Source organism: Lepisosteus oculatus, chromosome 20, assembly GCF_040954835.1.
Source record: "Lepisosteus oculatus isolate fLepOcu1 chromosome 20, fLepOcu1.hap2, whole genome shotgun sequence".
Taxonomy (NCBI): Eukaryota; Metazoa; Chordata; class Actinopteri; order Semionotiformes; family Lepisosteidae; genus Lepisosteus; species Lepisosteus oculatus.
In genome coordinates, this window is record NC_090715.1 from 9,310,465 (window position 1) to 9,331,835 (window position 21,371).

Consider the following 21,371-nt stretch of genomic DNA (forward strand, 5'->3'; position numbering starts at 1 on the left):
CTGAAACATACAGACAAAGGTTCCACTCTGAAACTGGCAGCACACCATTGCAAACATCACTGCAGTATGACGAGACAAACACAAGACATAAAGGACATATCTGAAGTAGTGCACACGTAGGCTTTTGAATGCTTTTCCATTGTGAATTACAAGTTTTGTATTCTTCTTTGGGAAGTATCTTTGGATATTCTGTTGGATTTTTCTATCACTTGTATTATCCAAGCCTATATTGTTCTTTTACTTCCTTTTTGCTGTCAGGTTCGTAGCTTCAGTGTGTTAATTTTTTTTTTTAACAAATGTCCTTAGGAACATAGTTAATTAAATGCAAGAACAGTCCTCATAGGTGAGCATGTGTATGATTCTAAAGTACAATGTACTGTATTTTCCTAATTTGAACAACAGCTGTGAACAGGATGCTAATGTTGCGTCATCCCCAAAGGACATAAGGTCTGAATTTTGCGTTATTGTGGGTGCAAAGCTCCGGGTAGAGAACCGAGTGAGAATTAGTGCAGGTTGAACTTTGTTGAAAGTCGGTATCTCTCAGTGCTGAATAAATATAGCTGTTCACTTTAGATGAGGTTCCATCAACACTACTGCATAGTAATGATGGCATAGGAAATGTAAATGTATTTGGTGTACAATTAAGCTTGTTTAATCATAATTATCCTTTCAAAACATCTCATTGTAAATCGCTGAAAACCTAGTTTATGTTCCTATTTGTATGCTTGTCTAGGAAAAGCTCAATTAACCAGGAGATTTTATAAAATGGTGGGAGTAACCTTTGCAGAAATACAAAAAACAGGGTCAGGGAGAATATCTTATAAAAAGAACTAGGTGATAGGAAGTCTCTTGCATTAACTCTGATCTGTAGTTAAACTGATTTTAGGAAAGCTGCAGCAATTAACAATTTACTTTTGGTGATAAACATATTATAAACATATTGCAGAAAGAAAATTGAAATCATCAGGAGTACTGTATGTCGGATGGACATCAGAGGAGTTGGACGCCCTCAAGTCCTCCACCTGTGCCGAGAAGATCAGCTGTTTGCAGCACTGCCCTGCAGAGAAGCCTCTTGCCTACCTCGTGCCATCAGACTCCTGCTGGCTCCTCTCTGCAAGGATCTCGCTGGCTGTCCTGGTCCGGCGCCGCAGGGCGGTCTGAGGCACGGGCTCCAGGTCCAGCTCCAGGGTGGGCACCGAGCTGATGGGTGTCGTGCTGCAGCCGGTAGTCTGAGGGGTAGTCTGCTCCAAGTCCATCAGTACCTCCAGCTCGGATCCACTGTAGAGAAATGGATTCCCATTTACCAACATTATTTACAACAGCTTAGGAGCTTTTCTTTAGATGCCTTGTCCTAGAAATCGAATTCCAAATGTTATCTCTAGTGAAGCGTCTGTTTCAGGTTATGGATGTAATGAACGGTGGGGGGTAGCGGGTGGATAAGTGGGCACAAAAGCCAGTGAGCGGGGTTGGTGTGGTTTGTGGGGGAAGGCATCAGCTTCTGTGAAGTGTGGGAGAAGTGCAGGGTTCCACAGTACATGGAGGAACCTCCACCTTAAGTAAGGCCACAGTAGAATTTTTTGTTTGTTTATTGCTGTTTCTGGTGAGTTTATTGTACATTTCCTGTGGCCTGGCTGTGGTGGGGCCGTGCCCTGGTGATGTAATGACCTTGCTGCGCTGCTGCTGTTGAGGTTGTCGGCGTCCAGCTCGTCCAGTCCCGTCTCCACTGTGGGGGTCTCACTGTCCCGAAAGCCCCGGCCCTCCGCCCTGAGGCCTCCCTGCTGTAGCGTAAAGAGAGGAGGTCAGAGAGGGGCCTGTGAGGAGAGGACAAGTTCTCAAGACTGGAGGTTAGTTCAGGGTCGGGGAGATGGATCAAGACAATGAGAATTTAAAACAGGATTAAATAAGCAAAACACAGAAGACAGAAATGAACATGGGACATGGGAGAGCAATACCAGCAGTGGGAAGATAACCATGAAATGAGAACACCTGGATAGAGTTATTGTTTTTTTTACATTATGCCCAGTATACTGGTGACTGGTGGTCCTTTTCATGACCAGTATAGCTTGGACCACAGTTTAACTCGCAGGGAATGAAAATCATCTTTGGGAAAGCATTTTCAAGCAGTGCCACAGAAGGATGAGAGGTTAGTTCAGGACACCATAAACCAGTTATTTACACATTGTACAACTGCTAATAAAATAATTAATAAGGACCTAAACTATTACAAAATTTTAAAATACCACATTTCCAATGTGATGACTTTTATAAATGCTTCCTTAATAAGATAAACATAATGATGATTTTCAGTATTTGTTTGAATTGAAATTGAGACAATTTGGTGAGGAGCGATTCAATAAAAAGAGCAGGTCAGCAGGTGACGGGTCACCTGGTCGGTGTGCAGACTGTTCTCGTTGCGTTCAATCCAGAGCACAGTCGAGGTGTCCACATACTGCTTGGTCAGGGTGTTGAGCCACTGCGTCACTCCGTCCACCATGGCCAGGAAGAGCACCCACAGAAACTTGAGAACACCCAGAATCCTCTGCACAATGTCACTCCTCTCTGTAGGCAGCAGGGCGAGGGGAGTGCGTCACACGGTCAGCCCCCGACGTCATTAACACCAACATTCACACAAACGTGCATGCATATCCCATCTCTTCAGGTTTATCAGAAGAGGTAAGATAACAAACATTTGCTGGCAATTAAAAAATACAGAACTCCCCTTTTACTAAGCAAATGTTTTTTTTATCCTATTTAAGAACATTACCCAGTAACCTTTTAACTCTACCATTTTCATATAGTCAGCATAATGCAAAATACATAAAATAATTATATCAGCTTTGTTATAAGCTGCAACTTACTTTGTTGTAAATATTATAGAAATAAACTACATCACACTTTACATCAATAATTGCATGTTTAATGAGAATTGCTCCACTCATTAGGACATTATGACAATTAGGACATTAGGACAATGGTACACATATTACTTATGAGCGGTCTAGACTTCTCAGCGCCTTGGGTGCTGTAGACACATATTGACAGATACCTGAGTCAACATCTTCTTCCGCCACCACCTCCTGGTCTACCACGTCTCCAGGATTGGACTGGCACTCCTCTCCTTCACCTGTGACAAACACATTCCAACTCACCATCCTGGGAAACCAGCCAAACATGTAGTTTACCCCAGGCTGGCTTGGTATAACGGAAACCTAGTTTCACATCTGTCATTCCCACGTTAATCACTGCTTCTTTCAGGGTTATAAACACCAGGCAGCTGATACCAGAGATATGGAAGACATATCTCGGGAGAACAATCGGACTGAAGGCAAAACCGTTTTATACAGGATGATGCCACCTGTAATAGGATATTCCCACTTTTTGTTTTTGCAGCAGATAACCAAATGCAAAAAAAAGGCAAAAGCACTTTTACGAATGAAAAAAATCGCTTAGTTTCAGCCCTAACAAGTCCTATGAAAAGAGCTGGAGGAGTGCACACAGTCCTGTGCGTCTGCAGCGTGGGAGTGGGCGTGTCTGTCGAGCTGACCTGAGCTCTCCGGGCTGGCTTGCCTGCTGGCCTCGCTCTCCAGCCTCTGCAGCTCTTTCTGGTGCTGCTGCCTCTGCTTCAGCGCCGTCTTGGCATTGGTCACCCAGGCTTGGTAAGCCAGCTGTGGGGACAGGGAGCAATCGAAGGTGCTTGAGTACAGTACGCGAGAAGTACAGCCAGTAACAAAAGAGGGAACAAATGAATCAAGCTACTGCCATTTCCTAAAGATTCTAAATCAATGATTAGCCTATAATCGCAAAAGCTGCAATCTTCGTTATTACAATAACAATGCAATTACAGGCGTCCTTCCTCCCTTCCTAAGTTGCTCAGGGCGCCAGGCTGGGAACCTGGCTGGTGTGGCCCCTGGCTCTTGGGAGCTGCTGGAAGGGGGCTCACCTGGAAGGCACTCTGTCTGGAGGGCTTCTGCTCCTCTGCCAGCAGCTCTTCCTCCTCTTCACTGTCAGACTCAAACAAGTAATATTCCCCCGAGTGCAGGACTGAGGACCCAGGGGCAAACAAGCACACAGACAGGACACAACAGCTTCATTAGTGCACATTACTCCTTTATATTCCTTTACTCTACCTGTGAATTCTCACTACATTCTCATTTCCAATGACCTGGAGTTCGGTAAGACAGCAGTCTTAGTCTAGGGTACAACAGTGGGGACCCACAGTGTCCTAAACACACTGCAGAACCTGTGCTTCACTCCAGCTTCATGTGGAGGGCAGGAACATCAAAAGTCAGAAGTGGACAGAACGTAGGGGAAATTGAAAAATATACAGGATTGTAATGTCTAAAACACGTACACACATGTATGTAGAAAATGTGAAATGAATGATGAGGAGTTCAATATAGGGTTTATACTCTGTTAGTTATTAGAATTTTTTTGGTAGAGCCCAAGAGTGAAACCGTAGATAAAATTAATAAAAAATGTTGGAGATCTTGTATACCTTGAATACACTATTTGGTATAACTGATGTAGAATCTGATCTTAAAAGTAAAGAATAAGAGACGGAAGAGCTTAAGTAATGCTTAACATACCAGGCTAACGCCCAGTGTTAATGTCATTTTATTTTCTAATTATATTGCAGCTAAAAGAATGATTCACTTTCCTGAAAGGCACTTAAGGTCCAGCACACATTTTCCTAGGGAAACAGAATTCTCATATGAACTTGCATCACCTCTTCGCTGGAGGACCCAAAAAACGCTTCCATTAAAAGAAATTAAGTCAACCATGAGCAATCTCATTTCAGAGCCACTTGAACAATTTCAAGCTTCTGGAACGAGAAAGGGCAGCTTGGGGTGGTGGAGTTTCGAATGGGAAATGAAGCTGAGTAAAGTACAGTGTAGCCTGATGTCCAAATGGGATGGGAACGTCACGATTTCCTATAAATAATCACACACTCAGTCAGACTAGAAGCAGCAGTTACTCTTGAGAGAGCATAGCACAGATTTCTAGGAGGTCCAACCATACAAACACCCACACTCCACTCTGAAGGGGGCTGGGACAACAGTACAGTCCCTTCAGCACCGTGTACCTGTGGCATGATCAAGCCAGGGACGCCACCACTTCTTTCTCTGTTTGGAGCCCTTTCTGCCCACCTCTTGCTCTGTTAAACAGGAGAGAGGCCATCTGCTTTATCTCAGTGGCTCAGATACTCTGCTGTCCTCCATGGACACAGCATTGCACACACTGGGAAAGGGTTGCAGCCCGGAGTTGCTTTAGCGTTGGCAAATGCATTAAAGTGTACGCTTGTTAGTCCTTCGGTCAGCCATATAGTTTAGGTATGCGCGCATGCTGGGGGATGCTGGTAAAAACAAACATTCAAAAGAGCCCCATTGCAATGAGCTATTAACAAACATCTGAATAAAAAACAAACTACAGGATATATCAGCTTTGTGGTGGTTTTGAAGCAGCATAAAAAAAACAGAGGATCGCACTTTTGGAGAGCCTTTCTCTGTGGATAAACTGCATTAGAAAGGTCAACATTGAAATGTTTACTCCCTTATCAGGCCCTTTAAAGTTTTCAAATCTGCAAACAAATGTATTAAAGCACCACACCCTCCGGCCCATGAAGAGGTAGCTCTCGCTGTTAAAATTAACTTTTTTTCTTATCTAAAGTCTAAGTCCCGACAGTTGCCAGCACCCCCTTCTGTGAGACTGGTCAATATGAAACCAAGAGGAGTGTAAATGCAAATACTGTAGGGTTAGACAGGCATATGATCCGAGATGAATTAGTGATTAGAAGTGAAAAGCAGGCCCAATAGAAAAGAAGCATTAATGTAGCTCCAGGGAACAAGCTTGAGAGAAGGTAAGACAGTATAGTTAGTACATTTAAGTGCAAAGGGTAGACAGTTATGGTTACACTTCAATACTTTGCTGGGATGAACAATCTTCATATTCAAAATATCATTTATTAGTTATTAGAGCATAAAAAAATCAAGGAATTAAAAGTATAATTTGTGCCTCTCCCTCCTTTTCTCCTCATTAACCCCCCCAAAAAAAACCATTAAAAACATTTATCACATGGTAAAATCAAAGTACTAACATTAATTGTAGTCTCCACAAAAACTAATTCACAACAATAGCTGATTAGACATGAGAATTGTTTTTCTAATTGTCAGTGTTCTCTGTCAGATATATGACACCATTTCAAAACTGACAGTGTCCGAGATGGCTGGTGTATACCTGGTGGTCCTGCACTGCTGTCAGAGGAGCGGCGCCCCTCTTTGTATTTCTGCTGCTTGGCCCTAATCCGTTCCATTCTGGGAAGAGACACAGATCCGAGATTTTATTAGCAATACCGTCTACAGAGACATGGTCTTCATGTGCGGAACTGTGTGCTTCCTGTGGGACTCACTGTCTCTTCAGCTGGGTCAGGGATTTCTGCTCTGCCTGGTGGTGAAAGTTCATGCTCTTCACGATGCTGGCCTTGAACAGCTCAAAGCCCCTATAAGGAAACAGAAGAGACTCAACAGCGTACCCTACTAGCTAATTCACTCCTACACCACAGAGCTCACACAGGACATTTATTGTGCATCTAATGTGCACGGAGGGCTTTTTTTCTTTTTTTCTTTTATTTAATCAGGAATATTTCAAGCATAAATTTTCTCTAGTGACTTTTTACTGCAGTACTCATGAGTCATCTCTGAGTTTGGCAACTCAGACTGCAGCCTCCCTGATGCATTGCAGTGAAAGTGTTTGGCACAAAAAGCATGCTAATTGCTTGATTAGCAAGATTTTAATTTAATAATTACATAGGTGGCTGTGCTAAGCACCTCAATTAGACTGGAAGCCTGGTATTTGGCTTCCTCTGCCCTGTAGACGTGCATAGAACAGCCTACAGGTTTGCTCTATGCACCTGAGGCAGGTACCAGTCTGTATGGACGTCTGGCCCTGTGGCCCTGTGGTGGTGTACCGTACTCACCGAGATGCCTGTCGGGCAGACGCCTGCTGGTCTGCTGCGATGTGCAGGAAGTAGTAGCTGAGGAAGACTCTCCTCTGCAGCAGGAGGAAGAAGAAGCAGATGCTGTCCCAGATGATCCCAGCCTCCTCCACCGGAAGCACACATTCCTGCTCATACTGCTGATCCTTGGCTGATCACCGCAAAGACAAGACAGACTTCAGCGGTTTCTTGAGGGCATTGTTTCTGATGTTTTTTTTTTTCGCTTTGCATTTCCTTTCTATTTTAACATACAATTCACAATTAATTCCCATCAGAGCAAGAGCCTGGAGCATTCATGGAAATAAAAGTTATTTTTTCTACAAAAGAATCACAGGAAATCCTGTACACTGGTATGTAAAAAAAGGGCGAATAATTTGGGTTTGGAGAACAGCCAAAGAACAATAGCACTGCTCTGAAACTAGCTTTTAAATCTCCTTTTCATACAGATACATCACTAAGCACTTGAGCAACAGGCCCAAGGGCTTGGGGTCTTGAACACTCACGGTCATAGTAACCCTTCACAGTGCACACCAAGCTGAAGAGCTGGATGACCCAGCAGAAGCGAGTCTGCATCTGCTCCACAAACACACAGGACAGGAGCTGTGGGGACAAAAGCCACATACTTCATTAACGAGGAAGTGGTCCGACTAGATTCTTACTAACTGATCAATTAATCTGCCAGTCTGGTTGCCTGCTTTTATGCACCAGGATTATTCTGATGAATCTCACTGGATACAAATATGTAGAGACACAGTTTTGGTGACAGGAAATCTTACAAACAAAAAAAACACCTTGTCAAAGAAGAGCTTGAGTGTGAATCCCCAATCTCTGTCCTACAATTAAACCTATTCTCTTTCATTTCTGTGTGATTTCGTATACAAATTATTTTTTTAATCCAAACATCTACTGCTTAGTAACACATACCTGACAATATAACTTCAGAATAAATATTTCTAATTGGCACCAGAAATGTTTTTGATATGGATTATAGTATTTGTTTTCAGCAGGAATGCAAAGAATGTTTCATATGTGATATCATGGAAGACACACCACAGACAGCTTTAGTTATAACAGTGTGCAACCTCTGTAGTGAGGCTTTGCGAGTACATAGCCCTACTCACAGACAGCATGTTCTTGGAGATGATGACAGCCACATTATACATGATGAGGCAGTCCCACAGCACCAGCCTGGTCTTCGTGGACTTGAGAAGCAGCTCGGTGCCACAGAGCAGGAAGTAGAAGCAGGCCATGAGATAGCCTAGGCCAAACATGCTAATACGTGTGGCCCCTGTTATAAACACCACAGCCAGCACCAACCAGAACATGTGGCGGAACACTGCCACCTTCACCATGTCCAGGTAGCACCTGCCAAGACACAGAGGAGATACGGCCTTAGCCAGGAACACAGAGCTGTTATGACAGGATCCATCCCTACTTCGGAACGGTAACCCTTTCCCTGGGAGGAGTAACGCTGGGACGCCAGTTGACGAAATACCTGCAGTTGACGAAATTGGGCACAGGGTTGGAGTTCTTTCCTGCCATGGGGATGAGCTCTTCCCGGTTCTCCCCGGCCCACACAATCCACAGTTCCGTCTTCTCATCCTCAAAGACCTTCCACTGCTGGGAGGCGCACATGAGCAGGAGGAAATCGCCTACAGGAGAGAGCGAGTGGAGGGTTACAACTGAAAAGGAGGGTGTGGACACTTTATTTAGGAGGTTTCTGTAAAATATAAATGATAATATAAGTATCCTTACACTTATACAGCCTTTTCTACAGTAGAGTGTCCCCATCACTATACTAGGGCATTAGGACCCACACAGACCGCAGGGTGAGCAGCTCCTTCTGGCCCCACTAACGCCTCTTCCAGCAGCAACCTTAGCTTACCCAGGAGTCGCAAGGTGATATACAGTAGCTGCTGGCTATATAAACGCCATAGCATATATAATCACACCAAAATCTAATAATCACTGCTCTGAAGACAGTAAGGAAACTCATTAACTGTCACCAGAAATTTCACATTGATATGAGACATTTTCACATTGTGAAATCAGATCTCTGAAACATGCATAATTAAGATAATGTATTTAGCAATTATTTTATTCCAAATCACTTACACTATTTAGACAGCTGAGTATTTTACTGAAGCAAAATAAGTGAAGTAGCAGGCTACAGTGTGCAGTAGTGCACATGGGATTTAAACCAACAACCTTCAGAGTCCGGAATCTGCTAAGCATTGCTCCGTTTTGTGGCCCACATGAGAATATGAGTAAAAGTATCATTTAAAATCACGTTTACTGCCTGGTTATTCTGGCTTGATAAATTATTAACTTTAACAGCTAAGTTGCAATTATGATGTTGTCTGGAAGTGCAACCATATTTAAGCTACTGATAAAGAGAACAGGCAGGAGTCAGTTATGTGTCAAGACTCACAGATGAGGTTACTGGAGTTGGGGATGGTGTAGAAGTCTGGCAGATAAATCCACTTGATTAGGGCAGAGTTGATGGTGACAGTGCTGTTCCAGCGCCAGGGGTAATCTACAGGAATCACATTTAACACAGACATCTGTCAAAATGTTTTCAGTTTCCACAGCAGATTATTCAATCAAATAAAATAATAACATTACTATCCTTTAGATCTATAGCAGTTTCACACTATGCATTATATATAGGGTATATACAGCATATACCACTGGACATAAAAAAATGAAGTAATACAACTGCAGAAGGAGGCCAGTGTCTAAACCATATAAACTAAGTGGTTTCATCTAGCACCTGAATTGAAAAAGAAAGAACTCTTCTACTGTCCTACCATACACTATGCCCACCTATGCAGAGTGCTGGAGGGATGCCCACACACAGCAGGTACTGGTAAATCATGAACAAGACCAGAAAGAGGCAGTATTTTGGCCAGATGCGCGCAATAGCAGACCGCCGGCGTCGTGTCAGGATGACCACCAGCCAGCAGCCATGTAAAATAACCAGGAAGTTCATCCGCTGGCCAATCACATTCACCGTCATCAGGAAACAAATCTAAAAAAAAACAGGCAAGAAAACTGGGGCTTCAGAACCAACACTTCATGAAAGCCAACAAATCAGCCTCTTATAGTACTGTCATGGATTATTTTTACATTTTACATGTTTTCTTTTACTTTTTACTTTTATCGCTTTTCCAACTCGTAATTGAACAGCTACTCAAATTTCTACTTTAATTAGAAGTCTTTTTAGAAAAGATCACAGCTTCTTTTATTTTACTTCTCCACCCTGGATTCCTTTTAAAAATGAAAAGTGAATCTGGTCATTCTTGGTCTTTTTATGCAGTATTACAGTGTCTTTCAAAACATATTCAGAGTCTTACATAACTTTCATGTTTAGATGCTTTAAAGTATCCCCCATGGGGGATGAATAAAGTATTTAGAATTGAACTGAACTGAATAAATCTTGCCGTCAAGATGCAATACTTTTAAGTGGCAATTAATATTTATTATATACACAAGCTACTCCACATATTCAAAAGCAAAAAAGAAACAAGTAGATAATAAGCAAGAAAAGTCATGATTCAAACCCTTCGCTGTGGCAAATCTAAATAATTTAAGGTGCAAGGCGCTGTACAGTGTGTAGTTAGGGGGAAAAATAAGCATAGGCAGGAAGAAAAGGCAAATCAGAAGACAGAGAAGCAGAAAGAAGCGCAGCTGTAGTCAAGAGACTGTCACTCAGGTGCACCTCTAGGCCAAATTTGTAGAAGCAGTAGTTAATGAGATACTTCAAGCAGCCCAGCAGGTCCTGGTCCACATTCTCCTGGGAACTGTGTGAGAAGATAGTCTGAATGGCTGGAGGAGAAGTCTGCAGCTGTTTGTAGTGGTGTGTCTGATGCCTGTACACTGTGGCCTCAAAAACCAGCAACATCAGCACCAACAGGTGGTTCTGTATGGGGACACAACAGGGCATGGCTTGAGCACCAGAACTGCAGCCTCGACGCCACCTTTCTCTTCCTTAACCGCTTTACCCAAGATGCTGATGGATTGTGCTAAAAGACGTCTTTGAATTGCCGCACATTGAGAAAAATTGAGACAATGACTTTTTCATAAAGGACTGTAAATTCACTTAAAAATCTGAGAGAGCAGCTATGCTTCCTTTCATGCCAACCTTCAGTCAACAGAATGCTCCCAACACAGATTTCAGACATCAGGTAGTCAGTTTTCTTAATACGACACGCAGGGAGTGATTTAACGACCCCAGACCCAGAAGGTGTAACGCACCTTGATGTAGCCAAGGGCGGTGTCGGCTTTCCTGAACCCAAACCAGTTAGCTGGGTCTACTGGCCGTCTGTAAAGGATCGAGTTCCCGATCTCGTCTTCTTGCAGATTGGTCTCAGTACTGTTAGGCTACAGGGAAAAAAAAAAACAAAGTCTAGCCTGAGAAACAAGGATAGTGCAGACTAATTAATTAAGAATACATTAAGGTTTACCCAGAATTTAGTATTAAAAACAATGTATCAAATATCACAACAGTGTAGGGGTATGCCGATGCCAGTGTACGTGTGTGAAGTGGGAATTTAGTAGTTATGCCTCACCACTGTGCAGTTGCTGGAGTACTCGATGGGGTTGACGATGCTGAGCTGGTACAGCATCTTGCAGACGATGATGATGCAGACCCAAATGGTGGACAGACAGGAGGCCATGTGTCTGAAGCGGGAGTAGGGCATGGCAAAGGACCACAGCAGAACCAGAACCAGGTTCATCACCGAAGGCTGAGCACAGAAACACACAGCTAAACATGGCAATCCAGTTAAAAAAACCACCGCCACGCCATTCAAAACCACCACTTCAACCACTGGCTCATATTACCACTGCAGCCCCCCAGAAAGTTCAGAAATGCGCTCTGCCTTAAAAATGTACTTCAAGCTCATCTGTAGGCAGGTTCCATATTCAGGCAAAACTATCTTGGTTTCCATGGTTTGAAGTGGACAAGAGAGCGTCTGATTCTGGCCCCCTCCCTCAGACAGGACACTGGTCTATCAATGGGAGAACCCTTCTGCTCCCCCCAACGTCATCAGGGCAACTTTGTTTCTGAACACATTGTTATTTTCAGAAAAACTCACCTCCCCCAGCGCCACCCAGACAATAAAGAAGGCCACAATCTTGAGGATGTGCAGCTCCAGGACCCTCCATATGAAGACCTGCACCTGAGACAGGATCTCTGAGAACTTCCTGAACAGCACCATCAGCCTGTCCATCACCAAGTCCCATTTACTGGGCATGGCTGCTGTGGAGACAATGCGCAAAAGTAAAGAGTTACACCAATTGTTTGATTAACGCAGCGAGTGTTTTTATCCTATGCTTGTCAAACCTAAGAACAAAGTGTATGGATCTAATTATGATAGGCTGAGATACACTATTGCAAATAAAAAACAAACAAGCTACAATGCTCTATCACCTTTTCCATCTGGTCTGAAAATAAAGCTCACTAAAAGCTTTTCACCACCTGTGCAAACAGCAGGAAATAACTAAATATTAGTACCCAGCTGCTGTACTGGTTTGGCTCTGTGAGGGTTTTTTTTTTACCTTCCTCCTGCGACTGGTCATCGTCCAGTCCAGTCATCTGACGCTCCTCTTCAGGCACCTCGCCTTGTGCTGCCTCCGAGACAACGGAGTCGCTGCTCAGCTTTTTCCTGCACAAAAACAAAACAGCCAGAGCTCCTGATCAGTCCGTGATGGTCACAAACGCAAATAAAGACTAAGAAACGCTCCTCTGATTGATGATTGATGCCCATACTGGTAAAAAATCAAAGACAGATCAGCAGGGGCATGCCAAGGTGCAGACAGGGAGAAAAGGAGAAACTGGCACTAGCAGGGAAGCTGCAGGACTGGTGAAAGGACAAAGCGTCGAGGTACAAGCTAGTGCGTGTGTTTCAGGCTGCAGGTCACCAATCCCAGCTGCAGATGGACAGACACACAGGGAAAATACAGGGAAAGGAAAGACAGGCTAGGCCTCAGACTAGAACAGCAAGTAGATCCCTGCCTCTGTAGTGGGGTGACGTGCTCCAGGTCGGTGGTCTTCATGAAGGGCCTGTGGAAGTAGTGCAGCTGGAGGATGCAGGCCAGGAGGAAGAAGCCAGGGATGAGGATACTGGTGAAGAGCTCCGACAGCTTGAACGTCTCCAGACCGATATCGGCTAGTCTGCAAAGGGTACAGAGGAGACATTATCAGACACGGTGCCCGGCTTCAGCTTCATCATGGACATAGAAGACATAAAACCAACTGTTTTGAAGAGATCTGAGATACTACATTTATAACAATAGGCACTTTGTTACACACTGCTGTGCAAACATTTTGGATATTGACTGCTGTTCTACTTTTGCCCATGTTCTTCCTTCTTCATTGTTGGCACTCATCTACTAAATTTTATTTTATTCTAAAATACCAGTTAAACCTGACAGGTCTGTGTTGGGAAGTATAAACATCTGCCTGTTTTACAGATATAGAGAAAGGGGGGAAAAAAAGTAAATCAGAAGCAAAACTTGACAATTCAGCTGGTAAGTCTAATTACTAAAGTAATTCACACTGGCAGCACATTTGATCACAGTTGTGATTTTTGAATATTCCTATCTACACATTAAGAAAAAGACAAGTGACATACTGGTTTTCCGTGAACCCAGTGAAGTTCTTCCAGTAACCGGGAAAATCCTCAAACTGGAAGGTGTATATCGCGATGAGCACCAGCATGGTATAGGCCACCACTAGCCACCAAAAGGCCTTGAGCAGTCGCCTCCACAGCGTGTAGTACATCTGGGGAAGAGCAGAGTGAGGATACAGCACAGACCGCCTCCAGCAGGGGGTGAAATAAGTCTGGGCTGCTGAGAGGTTACCTGGTAGAGGCAGAGACACAGCAGGAAGAGCAGCATGTAGACGATCTTGTAGCCCACCAGCTTCCCAGCGAAGCTGACCATGATAAACATGCCTCCACAAACGTAGATCCAGTATTTGGCATAGCAACTCATCACCATCTTGCCCAGAACCTTCAGCACCGACTCATTCTGCCCACTGGTCTCTGAAGCCAAACAAAAGGAAGACTCTAAATAATTTGGACGACGGCTTGCCTCTTGCATTACATCATATTGTTCAAACAATTTTTAATTGTGGTGTATATGTTATTTTATAATCATAATTTATGTGAAAACATAAATATTTTCTATAATTACATTTATAGATGTGCTGCATCTTTCATTTGTTTTTTCATTTGTACTGCATCTTTCATTTATTGTACATTATGAAGTGGAACCCCAATTAGTGCCTTTAATTCAATATTGGAATATTAAGCCATTATAGGTGTTGCTGTTAGTCCTGCGTTTCAGATGCGCAAAACTCAGAAACTGGCGACTCAGATATACTGTAGCTGGAAACCATGACTCTTTATGGCAAACAAAGTATGAAATAGTAGTTCAGGTGGGTAGCTGCAAAGGAACAAGTAATAGGTTTATTCCATTCTGAAAAAAAGAAGAAAGAGAACACAACCTTTCGGCCGTGGAGCCTTCTTCAGGTGTCATAACAACGGTTGTGTTCTCTTTCTTCTTTTTTTTCAGCATGGAATAAACTTATTACTTGTTCCTTTGCAAAGTACGAAATATCCTTGTTGTCTCACCAGCACCTCCTGTGGTGACCTCCAGCAAAGGTGAGGCAGTCTTCTTCCTGGTGAACTTGTCCTTCACCGAGTGACGCAGGAGGAGCCAGAACGTGAGTGTGTAGAGCAGCTGTGTAAAGAAAGGTGCTGTTCTTGGATACCATCCCACAATCCCACAGTCCTGACAGATATTCCTAACAGGTCTGCAGAGCACGTTTTAACTACTGTGCATCTATCACACAAATGTTGAGAATTAGACACAGTGCGCAATACATGCTATCATATTAGACGGCATGATTCACATCAAATGTCAATTAACCACATCATTTACTACAGACTTTGAAGTCTTAAGAAGATTCATGTTGATTCATTCTGACGTTTAACAAATAGCTTTATTTTTCATGCACAAAAAAGAGCACACATTTGAAATGTTTTTTCCTAGTGGTCCTTTTTCTTTAGCGACTCACAATTCACTCATTTCGTTTGAAATTCATGCAAGGACAATCAGCCATGCTTTAGGCGCTCACTGCGATACTGCCCCAGGCATTCCTACGGTATAAGCAAGCCTATTAGGGTTTCTAGTTTTACGTCTCAGAGAGCATGCAGCATCCCATGCCTGTATGGAAGCTCAGGGCCCTCACCATGGCTCCCAGGCGCAGACAGGCGTGCTTGGTGCGGTCCAGCCCCAGCTGCTTCAGGCTCATCGAGCCGACACGATGGGGCAACTCGGGCTCCAGGTCCATGGACCAGATGTACTGGAGGCTGCAGAGGGAGAGGCCGTACAGCAGGATGAAGGGGGAGCACAGCATGGCGAAACGGCGCCGAGCACGCAGGATCCAGATGAGGCAGGCCCACAGCAGGAGCACGAAGGTCAGCCAGCTGTGGTAAGTGATGCTCCAGACCTGCAGGAGTACACAGACACAGGGAGAGAGTAACTGAGGTGTGCCTGCGTGCTTGGGGACCTTCAGTGCACCGTGCAAGAAATCAGCCATTCAAAAACACCTCGCATTTAAAATTATACTGGACATTTCCTTTACTACACAGATAAAACAATTTGAAAGAAGAATCACTGTGATCATTGCATAAACTTGAAGCAAATGAAGAAGGCCTCCTGACTGTTCCTCGACTGCTTGAGTGGTGTATGCTGCAGGTATGTTTCAGATGCAACAGACAAATAAATGCAGATGAGCTTTCAGATTCTTTCATCCGACACATGAAACCTGTGGTTCTTTATGTTCAATTTTTAATGCCAATTTTAGCAGCTCAATAGAATCATATCTGTGTTCAATGTTTAACATTTGTAATGTTTAACCTGTAGTCTTTCTGACCAGGTTTCGATATAGAAAAATAACAAGAAAAAAGTACCATCATTGCAATAAGAGCGCAGACATAGCTCTGCTGCATGACCATTCGGCCCACAATCTGCCAGGGACTGTCCACATTCCGTCCAAGGGCTCCACTCGGCCCTGAAATAGAGGATGTTACAGTGATGACAGTTTTTTCCAACAAATGAAAATAAATGAATACCCACCCACCAGCAAAATCCTAGCTTCATGTCTTACCAACACTGTCCGAAAGGGAAGGTCTCACCTAGGTCTTGATGACTTGATCCGTTCATGACATGAACTCTGGGCGTCTCTGCATTGGCTCCTGGTGTGTCGCCGGCTGAGAGGAGCATTGGCTGAAATAACAAATGTCAGCAAATGAAAAATGTAAAACCTACAACCCAAAGTCGCAGTCCAGAATCTTTGATAGATTAAAACCTTTGGAGGTCAGCTGAAATATGATTTAGGGTAAAAAAAAAAAACTTAAAAATTCAATTCAATGCTGAAACATACTTAATATAATTATACATACAATATTATATTTTACATCTCAATTAACCTACACTTATATTTCAAAAGGTAAGATGTCATTTACAACGATAGACATACAGTATCTGGCATTTCACTGAGAGATACAGATGTCTATATTCACTATTCTATATTGCCCTTGATTCCCACGCAGGCTTTTGAATGCATACCAAAAAGACTAATGGCTGCTTTCACCAGCCCTGCTTAGCCCTAGTCCTACACCACATTACCTAAATTAACATGTAGCTAGTTCTACATTAGTGCTAATCACACTGTATGAAACCAGCTCTTAATTTTGAACACAGTGATTAGATGTGACTTTTATTGTTCAGACACTGTGATTAACCTCAGGATGCAGCCCTGGGCTTCAGAGGTCTGAAATCCAATTTCAAGGCAGTAATGAACTTCGCTCACCTTTGTCTCGTCTTGACTACTTCGACGCCCGGAGACCCACGACCTCAGCTCCATGTCCCCCCCACCACCGTCCTGGGACATCCTGGACCTCACTCCTGCTTCGTCCTTCTGAAAACACGACACACCTCTTCAGCTCAAGAAACACAGGGCAGTCCTACCAGGGTCATTCTACATAAATGGAATTCAATTTTTATTTCCTTTAAAGGGTCAACATGAGGCAGAAGAGGTCAGAGAACTGCAGTTGTGGCAGACAGCCTACATTTACTACCAGGTTATACATTTCCAGAAGAGCCCTGGATCTGGAATATTGTGACCCATGTTTGAAATTCATCAATAAAGACATGAACAGAGGCCTTCTCTTGCCTCTCACAGAGATGGAGTATCCTGTGACAATCCTTCAGTGTCTTGGAAGCAAGGAATATTTCAAATGTCAATGTCCTGGATATAAAAATTGACTTCTAACCACTCGTCATCAGAAAACAAGTCCAGAAGGAATAAAGGTGTGACAACCTTATCAGAAGAGTAATGGCGTCCCATTTTCAGAAGAGTTGCCACGGTGATATACAGAAGGAACAGAATCCCTGGGTTGACATAAACCGGCCAATCGTGATCCGTGTTCAAGACCAGCTCAGCAGCAGAGGAGCAGTTGGAAGGCTTTAGAATTTCTTTCAGGCCAAAGAGTCTGAGGAAAGAATTTGGGAGATACATATACCGTATAATGCTGACACACTGCTTCATAATTGTAATGGGAAGAAAAACAAAACACAAACTTGTAAGACATTTTCATTTCCTCTACTCCAGATAGATCGTGCTTGTGCTATCAAACTTGAGCCTAAGATTAGATTTCATGAAAGAGGGATATTCCCTCTCCACAAGGCAAAAAGATAAAAGGCTTTTATACACACAGAGTATAGAGCCTGCACCCGAGTCTGCACAAAGATCCCCTGTTTTTCCAGTTATTGCTGTCTGGGCCTGCCAGATTGGCATCGGGGCCTGAGGTATCCAGTGGGACTGACCAAGGGGGACAGGAACATTCACTCACGGTATGGCAGGTGCCTGCAGGCTTTGGACTACGGGCATTCCAGAATGCACTTGGCCATTAACATTCCACACATAGCTGTCCCCTCTTCCATCACTCTGCAGTTCTCAGGGGAATTAGAAATTGATTGACCTGCCTCCTGTTTTCACGTTTAAAATATGACTAAAACTCCTCCGTATATCAGATGGAATTTCATCACCAATCCAGAAAAAACAAAATCTTTCAGTCCAAGCGCAGCCCCTACAGTGTCAGTGTCTCTCAATAACAGGGCTCAGGAGAAACCGTACACTGACCTGGCCCAGAGGCTGGAGGGGGGAAAGATTTCCTGGGCAAAGGGGCTCTGATAGAGGTACAGGCAGACCAGGTGTCCCGCTGTGAAGAAGCCCACCATCACACACAGTGCGTTGAAGCCCAGGGGGCTGATGGGGAGGTGGCAGGCCCACCATGTGCACACTCCAATGAACAGCAGGTAGTAGACGCCAGAGAAGGCAGATGGCAGAGTGATTCCTGCAACACAGCCAGAGAGCCTGGGTAAGAACAGCTTCGTAAACCCTCACACAGAGACACTGCCCGCCAGTTGCTTTGAACTTTTTCCCCCGGTATATCATCTTTCATGCTAGATTTTTCTAGCTTCCCACATGTCTCGTCCCTGCAGAGTGAGTGTAGGGAGTACGGACTGAGGGGGCGGAGGCCCTTGCTGGTGCTCTTTAATGAACTCGCTCACCCGACAGCCCAAGCAGCGCGACGGCACAGACCCTGCCGAGGTCTCGCAGGAAGGAGTGGCCCGCGGCGTGCAGGCGGGCGGCCAGGAGGGCCATGCGGGACGGGGCGGGCGTCTCCACCTCCGGGGGCTCGTCTTCCGCTTCGCTGAGGGCGGTCCTGCCTTCCTCATCTCCCCCCTCCTCCTCTTCCTCCCTCTGCTCCCCCTGAAACCAACAACAGGTGGACGGTCAGCCATGCTGTGAGTGAGGCCTAGAACACGGCCTGCGACTGCAGATTCACCATCGCTAAATTCTCAGTAACAAAAACAGCAGCAGAATGTTAATTCGAGTGACCGTTCTTTAGGTAACATGACTGATAAAAGGATCTTTTTAGTTTAGGATTTGAAGGGGAAAAAAACAAGTCATTGCCTTGTATTTAGTTCTGTTACCATCTAGAAATATTAATGTTTGGTCTTGCAACATTAGTCCACACCATCTCAACCAGAAAATAGGGATTTTGTTGCCCAGCCCTCTTAGACTTTGGTGTAAAAAAGACACCAGGGTTTTTTAGAAATGCTAGCCATTTTTAAAAAACCTGCTTTGACCAGTGACCTGGCAAAGGTCAACCAAAGCTGTAAAAAGAGCTTTGTCTGTGAAAATTATCCTGTGTTCACATCAGGTGCTACTTTGCAGGGGTCAGAGACTGCAGAATGTAAGTAATTCTTGAAGAATTCCAAAACCAGTCTTCCAAAACTGCTTTTGATGTCTTTGATGTCAAGTCTGCCCAATGGCCATTTAACCCACCTGAAACTGGATTGTTTCACATTTTTTAGATTTATACATATGTTTTTATAGACATATTTTACAGATAAAACTCAATACAAGCAGAACTTGGTCTTACACGTGTTGGTAGCATTTAATCTAGGCGAGGCTACCAATTTTTCACTGTTGGTTTACCTTTGCTGGGTTATAGGCCAAAGGAATTAAAAACAAATAATCCAGCATGCTCAACTCCACTCTCCAACCCCAGCCAATTTGTTTTTGCAAAATCCATGAGGACTGGGCAATGAGTCTGAGTGGTGTAAATAATAAATACATTTCTCTGTTACAAAATGCAAGTTTCCCAGAAAAAAGATAGAATTAGATCATAGTTGAAGTACCGCTGCTATTCTGCAGGACTGCAGTAGCCCTCAAATTCCACTAGGGGGAATCAGACTGCATTTCAGACACACTGGATTCACAGAACTGTAACTGCGTAACCTTACACATGCAGATTTCAGTCACAAAGCCAGCAATCCTATGATATACTTTATACGCTTAGAGGACATATCAATAAATGACATGTGATTGGCCTTTTAATCCTAGTTTGTAATGACCAGTGGAATCTAGGAAGTACACACTGTTAGTCATAAAACTGGCATTTGACATATACTGAATTAAATGGCAGGCAATACCTTGCCAGTCTTTCTGCTGTTTGGTAACTGCAAAGGCTATTATTCTACAGCCACATTACATGCACTTTGAGGTCGGCTTCTCATGTTTAGCCCCACCTTAACACCAATCCACCCTTTGTGACGCTTGGCATTATGCAAGACCATGGCAGACAGCCCAGAGCACCTGGGACGACGTCAGTGACTCATAAAGAATTGGAAAAAATCACGGGGATGCCATGGTAAACACAGTGCATGCAGAACACTGTTATGAGAGGGGGGAGGCAGGGTGTCAGGGTAGTTACAGGAAAGTGTTTCCCCAACTGGCTGACACTCTAAGGGATCTGGAAACCAAAATCAAAACAGTGCAATTAAAAAGAAAGCAAGAAGGTTTTATAAATCTGTCAAAAACATTCTCTTTCCGGCCATTAAGCATCACACATGCACAAACCAAACCAGTTAAATAAAATTGCCTGTACCTAGAAAAACAGACACGATCTTCTCATCTTTGCTCAGGAAAACATCTGCAAAGCCAGAGCATGCTCAGATATTGTTCAATCACAGCTGAATTTGTGATGATGTCCACAGATTTGTATGAAGTTTTGAAAACTGGTACTGAATGTATTTTGTGCACCAATGCACATCAAAAGAGGTTAGATAATATCTGCACAGCAAAATGGCAGAAGCATCTTGCTGAAGGTTAGAGTTTAATGGTATAGGTGTTTCTCTCCAGCGTCCGGAGAAACTCAAGTATTGTAGTACTCTTCTCCCTGCATGATTGGAAAGTAACATCAGCACTTGTGGAAACGGAGATTGAGCTCTTATGCTCATGACTTGTTGAGAAGCCAGCAGGGGCTGGCAGAGCCAGGAAGCACAGCAAGATTCAAGATTCAAGATTTTTTATTTGCCATATATAACAAGTGTGCTGGAATGCCTCCTCGTTCAGCTGTACCCAGTAACAGCAGAGAAAGCGCAACCATTCCTTAAATTTAACCCAGATTAAACGCTTGCCTCATTCTTAATCAAAGCCAAAAAGAAAAACCCCCTTCTTACCCAGAGACCAACCTCATTCCTAACCTAAACCAGAACCATAAGCCATTACCAGCCTAATAACAGCTTCAGTCAAGATAAATCCATATCCTGCCACCTGTAAGAATTGACAAGAAAACAAACAGTCTATCCAGCAGCTTGGGGTGTTTTCTTCTTGCTCCACAGCTGGGGAGGACAGCCGTGACGACTGAGTGGAGGCCGAAGCAGCAGTGAGATTCCTGCCAGCGCTAGTCCGGTGTGTGAGACACTGACAGCGCAGTGACAGGTGGCTTCC

General features: G+C 43.9%; 1 protein-coding gene across 4 annotated transcripts in view; it reads right to left on the reverse strand.

Moving 5' to 3' along the window:
- piezo1 (piezo type mechanosensitive ion channel component 1 (Er blood group)) overlaps window positions 1-21,371 on the reverse strand; it is a 75,911-nt gene that overhangs the window by 11,762 nt on the left and 42,778 nt on the right. The window contains exons 6-36 of one of the 4 annotated variants that reach the window (XM_015367992.2): window positions 18,641-18,842; window positions 18,210-18,423; window positions 17,388-17,559; window positions 16,878-16,985; window positions 16,201-16,291; window positions 15,976-16,076; window positions 15,252-15,512; window positions 14,632-14,740; window positions 13,859-14,040; window positions 13,630-13,778; window positions 13,011-13,169; window positions 12,554-12,660; window positions 12,091-12,251; window positions 11,563-11,739; window positions 11,249-11,374; window positions 10,713-10,913; window positions 9,818-10,022; window positions 9,423-9,527; window positions 8,487-8,643; window positions 8,113-8,356; window positions 7,495-7,591; window positions 6,974-7,142; window positions 6,407-6,496; window positions 6,235-6,311; window positions 5,084-5,155; window positions 3,941-4,041; window positions 3,545-3,665; window positions 3,047-3,124; window positions 2,387-2,559; window positions 1,666-1,778; window positions 1,081-1,278 (exon numbers count right to left, since the gene is read on the reverse strand). In XM_015367992.2, the coding sequence (XP_015223478.2) occupies window positions 1,081-1,278; window positions 1,666-1,778; window positions 2,387-2,559; window positions 3,047-3,124; window positions 3,545-3,665; window positions 3,941-4,041; window positions 5,084-5,155; window positions 6,235-6,311; window positions 6,407-6,496; window positions 6,974-7,142; window positions 7,495-7,591; window positions 8,113-8,356; window positions 8,487-8,643; window positions 9,423-9,527; window positions 9,818-10,022; window positions 10,713-10,913; window positions 11,249-11,374; window positions 11,563-11,739; window positions 12,091-12,251; window positions 12,554-12,660; window positions 13,011-13,169; window positions 13,630-13,778; window positions 13,859-14,040; window positions 14,632-14,740; window positions 15,252-15,512; window positions 15,976-16,076; window positions 16,201-16,291; window positions 16,878-16,985; window positions 17,388-17,559; window positions 18,210-18,423; window positions 18,641-18,842 (4,520 nt within the window). Of the gene's footprint in view, window positions 1-1,080; window positions 1,279-1,665; window positions 1,779-2,386; window positions 2,560-3,046; window positions 3,125-3,544; window positions 3,666-3,940; window positions 4,042-5,083; window positions 5,156-6,234; window positions 6,312-6,406; window positions 6,497-6,973; window positions 7,143-7,494; window positions 7,592-8,112; window positions 8,357-8,486; window positions 8,644-9,422; window positions 9,528-9,817; window positions 10,023-10,712; window positions 10,914-11,248; window positions 11,375-11,562; window positions 11,740-12,090; window positions 12,255-12,553; window positions 12,661-13,010; window positions 13,170-13,629; window positions 13,779-13,858; window positions 14,041-14,631; window positions 14,741-15,251; window positions 15,513-15,975; window positions 16,077-16,200; window positions 16,292-16,877; window positions 16,986-17,387; window positions 17,560-18,209; window positions 18,424-18,640; window positions 18,843-21,371 lie in introns of all 4 variants that reach the window. The other 3 variants (XM_015367991.2, XM_015367990.2, XM_015367993.2) reach the window with 3 other exon arrangements.